Below are 14,721 nucleotides of genomic sequence, written 5' to 3' on the forward strand. Positions count from 1 at the left end.
GTTATATATGTATGAAAGGAAGGAATACTATATGAAGAAGTCAGGTTGAATACAGGCCGCGTCGAGAATGTCGAATCGGCTGTGGGGAGTCTTATAATCCGCTTTAAAATTATTATTGCTTTAGTTTCACTTTACTGTTATCACCACGGTTAATTTTTATCCCAATCATTATGACCCGACGTAGGTTCACAGATTTTACTGATCGCGTTCATTAGAGGGCGAGGGAGAGAACGCGGATATAATCTTGAGAATAATTATTTTCGTGCCAAATGCTCGCGGATTATGAGGGAAAACGATAATCGTACTTAAATTTATCCCGATTTCGAGCCGGCTGAAACTGATTGCGATGCATTATCTCTTTATCGCGCGTTGCGCCAGATGCGACCCTCTTCCCCCATCCCTTTATCTGAGCTTTAAGATATTATTTCTTTAAAACATCTTCGAATATATGGCGTTGGATTTTGCAGGGATATAACGTTTCTTGCTCCCTCTGAAAAGTTGATATTTCCGCACTTAACCGGTTTTTATCTTGCTCGGGCTCTCCGTAATTCCAACCACTCATCGAAAGGGGAGAGAGAGAGAGAGAGAGAGAGACAGTTGATTCGAGTAAATATTACTCTCGAGACTAACATGTTTCGTCGGCACTTCTTTCTTTTTTCTTATTCGACGTGCCGACCTACGGTTTCCAATAAACTGAAGATCCTAAGAAACGCGCTTGTGGCCGAGTGAACTTACAGCGGATTTACACGAGTCGAGTGGTGCTGTATCGTGTGTATCGACTGGCTGTCGATCCGACATTACGTCTGTTGTTTTGCGTCGAACTCGATACTCTGCATTGGTTTATGTAACCGAGAAGAGAAGAATTGGTCACACTGTTGCTCCAATATTGGAAGTCGAACACCGGTGATATTGACACCAACGTTCTGCAGCGGAGACCGTGACGGATATCCCCGCGGAACGTACGAGTTCTTCCACGGTTGGAAAATTTGCCAAATTATTCGGCCTCTTCCTTTCAAATAGGGGAGAATACGTTGTATTTTTCCATCTCGTTTTTTTCCCCGTTTCAATATCGACATCAGTCAAGACGAATAGCCTGTTGTCCAAAAAAATCCAAGCTGTGACGATCGAGGTCCAAGCGCGAATTGTTGATGAAAACACATTTTTATTTTTCATCCCGCGCCGTTCACACGTTTATCTTGCAAAGATATACGATCGCGCGATAGCCTAAGAGTACCGGATCATATTCGAGTATACTATTATTATTATTCGCAATAACCGAATTCTATTCAATTCAGTTTAAGTAAGAATTATCTCATCTCTGTAAAAATAAAACCGCAAATTATCGAATCTCTATCTTCGCACTTAATCGCCAAAACTATTTCTGAAAAATCGATAACTATAGAATTTATAGTCGTTATATGAATCTCAACTCAAAAGTGCAGCGAGCAAAGCGTGGATAATAAAAAAAGGATATTAATATTTAAAAATATAGATAAGCCAGATGTGTAGACTTCAAATTCTATTAAAAGAAATCATCAAATTTTAAGATCCGGTTATAAAACTGTATCGCGTTTCGAGACAAGAATTGAGATTTTTGGCGGAAACTATAAATACAAGCCTAGAACTTTTTGGGAAAGAGCCAAAACTCTATCAGTTGTATCGGAAATCTAAAAATGTATGTGCTAACTTCGCGGAAACTATCTACCGCCCCATTGAATAAAAATTTCAGATCGTCCGCTGTCTCTATGCTATCTCTTTCGCAACCATTTTACTTAATCGTGACGAAGTACCGCGGTAGGTATACTGCTCGTTAATCAGAAGGCGAGCACAAAGCAAATTTCTAAATGGTGCGCTTGGCGTGCATTAATCATAATGCAGTAGAAACGGGTAAGCGCGGGGATCGCTATATGCGCGCTTGAAACGTAATATTTTCTTTAAAGGCGGTAAACAAAGTTCCACCTCCGTATTTATTGTTGAATGCGCAACGACGCTGTCGCGCGTCGGAAATAGAGTTTCCATGACTCGACGATATCAAATAATGTGAAGAGTCGCGAAGTGAGACGACGTCACACGCTACGCGAAGGTGTTACGCTGTCGTCTCACAGAGGGAAACGCGAGGGAACCGCTTTACAAAATGAAGAGTTACGTTCTTCCATCCTCGGAGAAAAAGTGGCAGGCAGTTCGTTTTGCCTTTACATAGAATTTCGATTATCGCGATTACAAAGTTTGAATCGGCGAAAAGCTAATGGCAGGTCCACGGACGTGGGTGTTACCCCAGTTATGTATTGTCCCTTCTCGTGGCAAAAAAAAACCTACTCACAGCTTTTACCGCGCGTTCCATCCTTTTCTTACTTTAAAGAAAACAACGGTTCAAGAAGATAAATGCGCTCGTTTTCTGTAGCTCGACTTCGAGGAAGAGCCGCGATTTCTTTAGAGTTTTTGCACCGATTTCTGGTTCCCCTGGTTGGTTACTCGGGAACCACCTTATCTTCAGTTCGCCCGTATTTTATGAAACCCTAAAGCATGATATAATATCTCTGCTTCTAAACGAGAACTGATAGGTATGTACCAACCGACTAGGCTTTAGGTATACCGGTTTGGGACCGTGCACGAGCCATTATTACGGCCATTAACATTGTTTATTAAAATTTTTTAATCGCTTATAATTGCAATTTTATTAAAATTAAATATGGGAAGAAAATCATTTTGTTTCATTACGTGATAATTAAATCACGCGCCCTGAACATTGTTACGCCTGCAATAATTGCGATTGTCGAAAACATTAATCCGATAATTATTAAAAAATATGCAATGAAATATTTGCAAACGTTTCGCGATAACGCGTGTATCATTATTATTATTTCGCAAAATTATAAAATACACAAAATTTATATCTGCTTGCGCGCGCGTTATCCGCATTGAAATGTCAATATTGGCCGACAGAAATTGCGAAGTATATGCCGCTCGTGAAATCGCCAGTACCGCGCGGAAAATTTATCGAATTACATTCTATACTTTCGGAGCTAGAATACCTTGTATTTCTTGTTCGACCGAAAGAGAACACAGCGTCTTGCTACGATAAATGCTCTCGTTTGCCGAAGCTTTAACGTCGGGTCAAAGGTCTGGTTCCCGTCGACTGTACGAAACTTTTCACCCTCCTTTATTCCCTTTATTTTTTTGGTCGGAACCACTGTCAAACACAAAGTTCCTCGATACGGTAACTCGGGCAGCCGTCGCCGTCGCGATACTGGTACAAGGTATTCTTGGCGGAAAATATGACGGGTTGGATATTTACGAACGTCTGTGGCGTCGACAAGAAGACTTCCAAGTAATCTTGTCTGGGCGAATACCCACTTTATACAGCGTGTGATTGATCATATTTTTTCTTTAAAATAAAAGTAGTATTGATATTATTATTTGTTGTATGTTATTATTTTTCATTTTTTTAATTAATTAAATTAATTAATTAAATTTTGCAATGCCAATATTAATACATTATTAATGCATATTGTATACGATTATTATATAATTATTGTTTCCATAAATAAAAATAAAACTTTAATTTTCAATATGTTTATATATATCCTATGGAGGGGTAAAAGTCATAGTCGTGTAAGTCAAATTTTTTTAAATTTTTTCTCGCGTGCATAGATCCAATCTATACAATATATAAATTGCATCTATATGCACACAAAAAAATATTTTTAAAAATTTGACTTACGCCACTGTAGTTTTTACCCCTCCATATATATTGTATACTTCCAGCAAAAGGATATTCTCTTACTTTTTGTGTTTACTGAGAAAAGGAAAATTCATTCACCAGATAACGTCGTTTTAAGATCCGCGTTCTCCGCCATATATCTCCGAATACAAAACGTGCCATTTTAAGAAAGCAAATTCGCACTACTAATGGTCGAGTCGCTTCCTTCTCATCCTTATTTCTTTCTCACCTCATTCTATACTCTCTGATACTGTCGCGACAGTGCATCTGATTCGAATGCGTCCTTGCTTCGTTCTCGCCTTGCCTGTTCGATGCACACCCGAGTCTTTGACGGTTACAACGCGCAAATACGCGAGAGAACGCGAGAAGCGCACTTGTAGAAGAGAGCGTTTTAAATTCTACGAGTGCAACATTTAACGACGTTCCCGTTCTCGCTTATCTCGCGAGAGCACACACACTCTTCGTTGTATAACGCGATGACGATCGCGATTATGCACATGTCTCTCGCGCGGGCGTAACAATATTACTGTCTTGCTCTCAAGAATCAAACTAAAAAAAAAAAAAACGCGATGATTCGTTTTTCGCGAGTTGCGTTTTTCAATCGATCTCAACGCTGTTAGCTTTCACAGAGAAAAGCTCGTTTCGTTATGATATTTGAAATTAAAAATCAGAAATCGGATCTCTAAGGTAAATGTATACCAATGACTGGGCACGTACCTACGTCTGGACATTTTTATCATTTTAAACCTTAAATTAATTATTATAACGCAAATTAAAATCAAAGAATCAAAGATAAAAATATTTTTCGTATATTATATTTTTATCTTTGATTTTTTATTCGCGTTATACTTAATTATTTAAAAATTAAAATAATAAAGGTGTTCAGACATAGGTCTTAAGTGTCCCGGCATTGGTACACTTACCTTAAGTCTCAATGGACTTGGATCTATATTTCTCATCGAACGCATAACGAAGAGTATACGATCACAATTGTGTTCGGACACACATTTTGTATCTTCTGTTGTGTCAGAAAAAAAGAAACCGACGAGAGAATGATGTGCAATTTCGCTTGTGAAAGCGCGATGAGAGCAAAGGCACGTTAATTGGCGTTCATCTGGAAAAGGTTTACCAACGCTCGGAGTGTCTACGAGCTACGTAGCAAGGACGTGCGAAATGTCGGTGGGTCGGAAGGGTGCGTCGGGGGAGCTAATTACCCCGCGGGAAAAATTCCTTGGCACATGCCGGCCAACGGCGAATCCCGAGGCGACCGCTCGGGATTCGCCGTTGGCGTTTCCATAATTTTTCAACAGGATGTTAATTGGATTTCTTTTTCTCTCCTTGACCTCTGTATATCTTTTTCTCTCTCTCTCTCTCTTTAACTTTTTCTCTCCACCTCTATCTTCCACCATTGTCGTATATGCTCTCACTTCGCCCCGATAGCCGCTTACTTTATTTCGAATTTATTACGTCGCTTAATTGCCATTTTACGTATTCTTTTGTTGGCGCGCTGAATATGCCCGTCACGTCGAACGACAACGAGAAATGTGGTTCGGAAATAAAGCGTGATATTAAAACATAGTTTGGGAAAAATAAGTTAAAAAAATCGCTCTAATTAGAATTTTTATCAGAGTTTACGATTTAACTTCGGGCGGACAAGATGACGTTTTAGATCCATTAAATCTCATTAAAATTAAATCCTTTTATGTAAAAAAAAAAAAAAAAAACGATAATTAAAATTTGCTAAAACGTTTGAAGAATTTATAGGGGAGCAGAAGTTACCTAAATAAAAATAATATCACCATTCCAATAATAATAATTTAAAATGATATCTCGCGCGGTTTAAGTACCTTCTTGACCGATATACATTATTCGAGAAGTTGGATTTATCGGGCTTTATCGGATCGTTGCAAAAGCGATAAATAATTATCGCCCGTGCACTGGTTTGCAACCTGTTGGTACACGGCGGCACTTGCCACATTTTCTCAAACATCAAATGGCTTTTAATACCCGGTAAAGGTCTTTTTGGGCGACCTCGGGCAATGAGTCTCAAGTTGATCCTTACAACTCCCGCCGTCTTAAACACTCGCAATACCTTACGATGGTTTTATAAGAGTGAAGTTGCGAAAGTACAGCGACACGTAACTTTAAAACGGTTATACTTATGCGAAGCCCGTAAAACTTTCGCGTCATTTTTAGCATAATCGCAATACACGTCGAGTAGCCGGTGTTCGAGCGGCTAATTGGGTATTAATGAAAGAGGTAATTATGTACAAAGAGAAGCCCCGGCAAAGTTACAATTGGCTCCGGTTACTTGGAACGATCTTCCCGAACACTTTCTCGTTACTACGAATACTAAGAATAAGGGAACTGCAGAACGGGTAGTTTCTGCGACATCCGCGTAGCGCGTTTCGGATAATAATGTAAATCCAAGATGGAAATTGCCAAGTTAATTCACGATTGGCTTGCTCCAACCGCGATACACTAATGTTTATCGTGTACACAGTCGCAAAAACTTTCCAATTTCCATCTTGGATAAACATTACGAGCCACTGTAAAACGTGACTGTAAACTTCTTCATATCTAAAATGCTGTTCTCTCACAAAAACCTGTTCGTATAATTGCAGGAAAGCGTGTAATTTAAGCAAAGCTACTCTGCCTAATTCATTGGTCAAACCTAATTGAATAATAAGAAGAATCGGGCGTAAATAATTGTGTAGCTGGTCATTTTCGAAGTTTTAATAAAATTTTCTTTCTACTTTTTATATATCGCTCATTTGCTATACAACAATGACGTAATTCAGAAAACAAAATTTTCCAAAAAATAAGTTTAAATGTTTCGAATCATTAAAATTTTTAATATTATACTTTTAAATGTGATTTTGGTGCTGTAACTGATTGTAAAGGAACAAAAATATCTATAGCTATATAGCTCTTCATTCAGTATATTGAATTTTCACCCTTCTTTTGCAAACAAAAATGACAATTTTTTAGTTATGTTATTGTTGTAGCAATTGAGCGATGCATCTATATATACAGGGTGTAAGAAGCGAATCATTTTTCGTAGTAGAGCTTATTACGTTATTACCTGTCACCTGGTATATATAAAAGATATTTCACGATGTTATACATCTATCTCTTATCGAGCTGACGCATCGAATGACTGAAATAAATCTTACCGATTACTGTTAAATTGACTTTGGAGTTTCTCGTCTGGCCGATTTGAAAATCGACGCGACACCTGTAGATACCGGCGTCCTCTTCCCTCGTGTTCTCGACGCCCAGCTGCGCCGGTTGCTTGTCCAGCATGAAATAGGCGCGATGCGAAAACACGCTGTCGTCCGACCATCTTTCGGCGACACCGAACTCTCGGTTTCTAGCGTCGATGCTGTAACAAAAAAAAATAGTAATGAATAAACGAGCCAGGCATATATGAACTATCGTTTAGCGTTAATCTTCTGGAGAATGCACAATCTGCTTTCTGGAAAATGAACACTTATAATGGACGCGCATTCGCTTCTCTCCTCTCGTTTTCGGACAAAAGGGAGCTTATGATATTAAGCTGTATCAAAAGTATTTTACCAGAGAATTTGATCGTATTAATGTCACCGGATTATACATTCTCTCTCACCTTTTGATATTACATATTAAAATGTACGTGTAAATGAATTTAGTATGCAATAATGATGATGATAATGCGATAATTTCCATTTCAGAGATGCGAATCGGAAGATTGAATTGCGTCGAAATTAAAAAGTGCGAATAAAATTTCATTCGAGATAAATGCTTTTGTAACGTCGTTAAAAAATATGGGTCGTGCAAAATGTTGTATTACGTATACATTGCATTTCGCAAGAATATTTTATGACGCAGTCAGTCGCGTCCAGTCACGTAAATAATCCGACGGACAGATTTTCGTCCGTGTTACATCGTACAGTTTACGATATGTGTCATCTGCAATAATAAGCGCGCGAATGAAAATATCCATATCTGAAAAATGCTGTGTCTTGTTAAATTATATGGCGAGAATAATTTCATGGTACATGAAATTCTCGTTACGGGAATTGTTGTAAAGACAAAACCCAACGAATGTTTGCACCGAGGAAGCGAAATTGAAGCGGGACTGAAAAACCGATTGTTTTACCATTCCTGTAAAACAAAAAGATTTACCCGCGGCCGCGCCGCGCCGCAATGTCGCGTCGTCGGTTTTGCGTCGAGATCCGCCGCTAACTTTTCTCTATTTCTCCGCGCGAATCCCGTCATACAACGAAGTTTTCGCGTTTTTGTCACGAGATCTCTTTTTTTATTTCGGGCAAGCCTGAAAGCCCATTTGAATCGATATATACTTACAAGGGGGATATTTAAGGCGACGAAAAAAGTTCTGAAAACGCCCGAGCGTCTGACGCAAGCGAGGCGTAAGTATTACAGAGACGCTGAGCAGAGCGCTCTACTTTTACCACATTACTTGGTTAATTATAATTTTTTTTAGCTCATTCATCGTTAATCTGTCTTGAACGAAGACGACGCGACATTTATAGTTTCCGAATAGATATTGGAAATAAAGAATTTCCGACGAGCTTCAGCGAAGATAACGGACAACAGAATTATATTCTCTACAATTATTTTTAAATAGACTGTATTAAGAGGTAGCTAAAAGGCATTAAAGATATATAAATATATACAAAAATAAATGTATTTTTGAAAACATGCAGCGTATATAAATTTTTAACGAGGCTCTATCGTGTCCATCTCGTTCAGAATCGACATCTCGGTATTTCGAATATTGAAATTTTCTCATCGAAGACAGAAAAAAAAATTGCGGATCGGATTTCGGCTGCCACGGACTTCGACGACAAGCCATCGTGCATCGGTACCGTGGGCGGCCACATTTACTCGTCAATTGTCAATCGGACAGTCCGATGCTCGATTTTAAAAAGATACCTACGCGCGGTTCAGTTGACGAGAGCAGCGATTTTAACGGTAGGCATTGCATTATCGCAATAATTTCAATTAATGTTTATGAGCGTTGTTCCCACCGGCGCGGCCGGGCGACCGCGGATGAATTCATCAGTCGACACGAAGGAATAAATTAAAATCCACGGGGGATTTCGCGTTGCATAGTTTAAATCGCGCTCTAGCCCCGGCGCGCGTTATCGCGGCCTTTATAATTGGCATATAATTAAAGTTCCTCCCGCTGATCATTATATACCACGGGCAATCATTATTTCAACCCGTGAACGCTATCAAATTGTAATAATTATACTGCCATATAATTGATTTCATTTCACGGCGATTGCGTTTATCTTTCGTCGCTAATATCCGGCCTAATGATTTACGCGATGCGCGCGCGACACCGATTGCGACGCGGTTTTTCAAATTTCTCAAATTCTCCGCGGGATCTCGCGACGCACGCATCAGAAATATGTTATCAACACTCTGGCCGCGAATCACGGATCCGGCGTCGTTCATATTCTCCCGCTCGCGCGATCATTGTTATTGTCGGGAAAATATGCGTATCCACGCGGCATTCGAAGGAACGAATCCGCTTAAGCGCCGTTGCTATTTTTCCTGCGTATTAAGATCCGTTATACGTCACCGCGTGACAAGCTTTCTGGTATATATGCATCGTAACGTTTGAAAAGGGTTTTTAAATCTCGCGGAGCCGAGGACACTCCAGCCCCGGCGTCAGCGCCGGGCGTTTCTGCTTTTCCATGAAAGGAAGCGGATAATGTGGCGTAAAGGCGGGGGGGGGGGCGAGAACTGTGCTGCTAAGCACAGAGTGTTGAAGAATAAAGTGCTTAACGTAATACCGCCGTCGCTAATCTGCGTTGCAGATAGAGGCTTGTTTATGAAAAATGCAACACATCGTCGGCGCACAATAATTATTAATTTCGCGTTATAAAAGCGAGGATCTCTGAAATAGAGTTAACCTAACCTAACCTAAACGGCGATGCACGGAACGAATCAATTATACTTGTATATCTTCCGCTCGCTTTGCGATTCTCATTTTTCACACGCATACGCTCGTCTAAATTGTCGACAATGTGATAGCTTACGCATCAAATCGGGCCTCAAAATGTCAATGCTTCATTTACCTGTTACGTCAATCGGTCCACGGAAGATCCGTCGTATGGCCGGGCCGGGCACTTGTTTGCACTACCAACGCGGACGACGCGAGCGGACGCACTTCGGACAGTTCGGATCAGAATGCAACGCGAGATACTCAGATACGACAATTGCCCTGCCCTGCGTTCGCTGACGTTCTCGTCGTCAACGCCGAGTTGCGAAGCGAGATTCGATTTCAGCACGGGAAATGCACGGCGCGTCGCGAAACGCCGAGCGATCCGGAGCGTGACGATGGCGCGCCCGTGCCGTGAGACCAGTTCGCAACGACTGCTCGAGTTTAAGGAGGGAAACAAGCGATTGGCCGGACGAAGGACGTGAGCGGTCGAAACATACGATGGCTTTTCGTGCAATGCCTTCGAACTCGACGCCGTGATAGTGGAAAACAGAGTTGATCGTTCTCTAACTTTGATAACTTTATCATATATTGACAATAGTTTGCGATGTTCGGTTCATCGCCCGTCCCCGCTCGTTTGTCATTACTTTTTACTTTTCATTATTCCTTATTCTTTATTCTTTACTCTTTAACGCACTCTGACTGCCGTAACTACTGGGGTCTGATTCGTCAGCAGTAATCACCAGAGCCACCAATATTTCTTTTAAATGCTTGTAAAAGATAATTATCATCTAATATAAAATTCTGAATGACGTAAATAGGTAGAAAACAACGTAAAGTAAAAAAGTGCCATTCAACATTCATTATGCGTAAAGTTACAGTCTTATTTAATTATGTTACACAACATTTTATCGTTATACGTTTGTGATAATGAAACTTATACCGCAGTGGCATACGCGTGGTGAGACGTGCGAAATTCACTGGGTATAGACAATCTGTTAACAAATTTTGCTAATAAATTGTTTGCGCGCGAACGCGATCTTCAACTTCGCCGTTTTGAGATTCGATACCGAATTAAAGATAATTTCAACGCGACGGGAATAATGAATAATTAACCCCATTGTCGCGTACAAGTTAGCGATAAGAAGCAATATGTTTGTTTTCCGCATAGTTCACGTATATAGTTTATGAAGTACGTGAGGGAAAATTAAAACGGAGCAAAATCGCGGCGTCGCGCGATAGGGAAACTGGGCGGACGCAATTTTATTGTCTACCGGGATTAACTTGGTTAAGACGCCACGCCGGTGTTTGCGCGTCGATGAAACTGTCGCGAAATTTCGTTATCTACGAGCGCGTTCATCGCATTTTCCCCCGGCGAGCATGGAAAAACCGCGCGGCGCCGGCCGTATCGCCGGCAAGCGATCTGACGGCCGGCATACGTGACGGGTAATTAAAATCTGATGCAAAATCATGGGAAACGTTTAAATCTGTTTGCGATACCCCTCCCCCCCAAATAACAGCACCGCGACGTGCACATGCAAAATATTCGCGCTGCAATTTTTTAATTTCTCTTTCTCCCTTTCTTTTTTTCACCATTTTTCAATCGTAAACGTATATTCTCATTCGTGTGGCGATACTAATCAGTTCTGTCATTAGTATGTGCTTCGCGACGCGTTATGTAACACAGTCGCGAAATCAAATCTGTTTTATTCTGGACTGAATCCAAAGCAGCGATTAAAAAAGCGTCGTTAAGCCTCTCCCTGTCTCTTTCAAAATATACAAGTTGACATCGCAAAATTGATTATAGATATAAATATTAATACAACCGACTCTTTATGCGCAATAACAGTGACGATACAATAGAGCAGTATTAACGTAACAACAGTGATAATAATGATAAACAATATAACAATAATAGCAACAGTAATATAATTTTCTTATGTTTATTACGTTTATTACGTTTTCGGTAATTAATTCGTCGCGCTGGTGAAAATAAAATAATCGCGCAGGACTCTTGACAGTGCTCTGACGCTGACGCTTAGTCTTTCTTTTTTCAACAATTCCTACAAATCAATACTTATGCAATATTCAACGGTGACTCCTATCGCAAACACGGTATGCATTCTTTGAGCGGAACAACGAGGAAAATCGAGTTCGAAGACAATTTTCGGATAAAAGCGGACTACCAATCTCGCATTGTGCCAACGGGCTGTTTGCAGTCCGTTCCTGTTACGACCGGCGCGGCGGTAGTTTGCAAATCGTTGTACATGTGCGTGTATACGTACATGCAGTATGTACCACCGACGTGGTGCGCACGTTCGCCTGTATATACGGATTGATTGCACTTTACCTGTAAACTGATGTACCGAGATCCTCGCGATACCAGAGCACAAGATGCACGGAGTCCCCCTCGTGAGTGGTTGATATGTCGCAGGGAAGATAGGTGGAATCTCCGACCAGTGCCACGATGTGTGATATGGGTACTAAACACAGAAACGTGGAAATGGTTAGACGTAATTAACAGCGAAACACATTTTCGGAATGAGAAAAATTTCTGTTTTTTTTTTTTTTTCAATTTTGCAGTATGGCAAAAATTGTTTTCGCTGATTGGCGACGCGATTTCCAACGCGCGCGTTGGAAGTACAACGATACTAACGATTTAAATTGATCGATCGAGATGCATAATTAAAATTTATGCAGTCTCATTTTTTTTTTTCAAAAAATTCCTCCCAGAGATTGATGCGCTTTTTGTAAACGATCACGAGGTCGCTATTTTATATCACGTACGCAATAAAAATGTAGCTTGCCAAGTCGAATGCGATACGTCTGCATATTAATAAAAGCGTAATTTGTTCGCGCGGCATATAAATGAATTCGTTCTGTCAGAAATAATTTTTCACTTTGTATGCAATTACGGTATCGCGGTGGTTTCCCGTTTCCAAGCGAGATTTCCCCGTGATTATATATAATTCGGTGATGCGTGAATGCCCGCGTGTAATGCGATAAGTATCAGCCTATTATTGCCCGTTCACATCAATACATACGCAGTCGCGCTCGGTATTAGGATAAACACCTTCGTTAATTTAAATTAATTTATTGGCCGTTTCAACAATGTATTATATCGATAAAAATACGCGCGTTGATGCCGACATTTATATGTGATTAAAAGAACAAAGCGGAAACTGCGATATTTATTTTTTTTTTTTCATATTTTATGTAGTTACACGCGGCTTTCATTCTCCCTCATTAACTGGTTTTACAGCGGGTCATATGTAATAACGGTTGTTACCGCACGCATTACGAGCCAGACATTTTACATCAGTTTTACCGAAATAAAGGCTGAGAGGCGCTTTTCGTTATATCGTCGATAAAACATTCCCAGCTGCATATTGTACGAGGCGTATGAAAATTTCGATGCGTCCGCGCAATCTACGTCGCGATAAGGCCGTAAAAATTCAGTGTGCTCGCGAAGATAAAATTCGGAACGTCGAGAGAGCATCGTGAGCGCGGGTCTCTCGTTTGCGTCGCAAACCTCAGCAATCCTTTCGCACGAAATTAAATGATCGTTATTTAACGTATTCCTCTCTAAAGCTCTTCTCTTGTTCTCTCTCAACATTCATGGACGCAACGATGACGATGGAAAATCTCGGACTATTCACGGAGCTATTTCAGAGGGAACGTCCTCGCTCTGGCGTTCGCGTTAGCTTCGACATTTCGCTATGTCGTCGACGGACCTATCTTCCTTTCGTAGCCGCGATCGACGAGATATCCGAAGTGTCGAAGATATATCGATGAGCAAGATTTTACCAGGGCGCCTCTTACCGGAAATAAAATTTGCGCCGGACATCTAAAGTGCAAGACAAGCGCTCGTCGTTCCACAGCGCGCAGCCCGGTATAAATAACATTTTTTACAATTACATTGCCCGCTCGATAAAAAAAAAGGAAAAAAAAAAACACCTCGGCTCTATGCGCTTCTACGTCAATTCTGAAAGCGTACCTCTGGTCTCCATTATTTTCTTATGTAACGGGAAAAAAAACCATCCGTGCACAATAACTCGTGCTAGATCTCAGAAAAATGCATGAATGATGCGTGTGACGTTTACAACTTCGTTTGTAACTTTGCAATGTAGCTCCGCATTCCCGATGGCTTCTTATTGAGTTACCGACACTTTGTGATATGTAAGTACTTCAAATGTGTGAATGTGGTACATATTGCAGATGGTTTCTTTGATTTTATTTGTATATATATATATATAAATTACTTTATATAAAATATGCAAGAGGAATAAAAAAAATTACATATTTATATTAAAAATATAATAATTAGATTTTTATATTAAGAAAAAAAGAACACAATTTTAATAACTTATAATTTGATCAAGATAATTGTATAATTATTTTGGAAAAATTGTAAATTTTTAAAATTATATATTGTTCTTGGCCCATTTGCACGTATACGCAAGACGAATCGATTAGATGCGTACATTCATAGATTATTAGTAAGAAAGCATTAGTAAGGCAGTGATTATTAGTAAGAAAAAATTCTCCGTAATCATTTAATGCCAAAAAAGTAATCACACATCAAGGAGTCCATTGAGAAGATCAGCAGAGCGGACGTGAGCTCGCCGATGAATCGATCCCGACGGCGCGGCGACGACGTCATACGATACGCTCGTAAAATCCTGGTAAATTCGGAAAAAATTAGAGTATTACGTCTTACTACTGATCGGATTAACGCCATCGTGGTAGACCATCGAGTTCGTTTTGCGGATGTGCGATCGCATCTCGCGAGCGTTTCCGCGGATTTACTCCCAAAAAAAAATCGGAACTTAAAGCCGCGTTCGCGTCGAAACGTCGGTTCAGCATATCACGTTCCCCGACGCGAATCTTCCTTTTTTGTTTTCCCCTTCCTTCTTCTTGTTCGCCTCCGCGATGCATCGAAGATCTCCGGCCGCGGGACTAAGTCGCGTGCTTTAACGGCGGATGATTTCACCGGGGCCGACAGGCGTGGCGAGCAGTTTTGTTGCGCATGTTCGTTGTTCGA

The 14,721-nt window shown here is 40.5% G+C and overlaps 1 protein-coding gene across 3 annotated transcripts in view; it reads right to left on the bottom strand.

Moving 5' to 3' along the window:
* LOC143905965 (neural cell adhesion molecule 2) overlaps positions 1–14,721 on the bottom strand; it is a 262,418-nt gene that overhangs the window by 58,414 nt on the left and 189,283 nt on the right. For all 3 annotated transcript variants that reach the window (XM_077421646.1, XM_077421648.1, XM_077421647.1), the window contains 2 exons: positions 12,028–12,160; positions 6,898–7,106 (listed from right to left, as the gene is read on the bottom strand). In XM_077421646.1, the coding sequence (XP_077277772.1) occupies positions 6,898–7,106; positions 12,028–12,160 (342 nt within the window). The remainder of the gene's footprint in view (positions 1–6,897; positions 7,107–12,027; positions 12,161–14,721) is intronic.

This window comes from Temnothorax americanus, unplaced genomic scaffold (genome assembly GCF_048541705.1).
Source record: "Temnothorax americanus isolate GAGA-0224 unplaced genomic scaffold, ASM4854170v1 Scaffold7, whole genome shotgun sequence".
Lineage (NCBI taxonomy): Eukaryota > Metazoa > Arthropoda > Insecta > Hymenoptera > Formicidae > Temnothorax > Temnothorax americanus.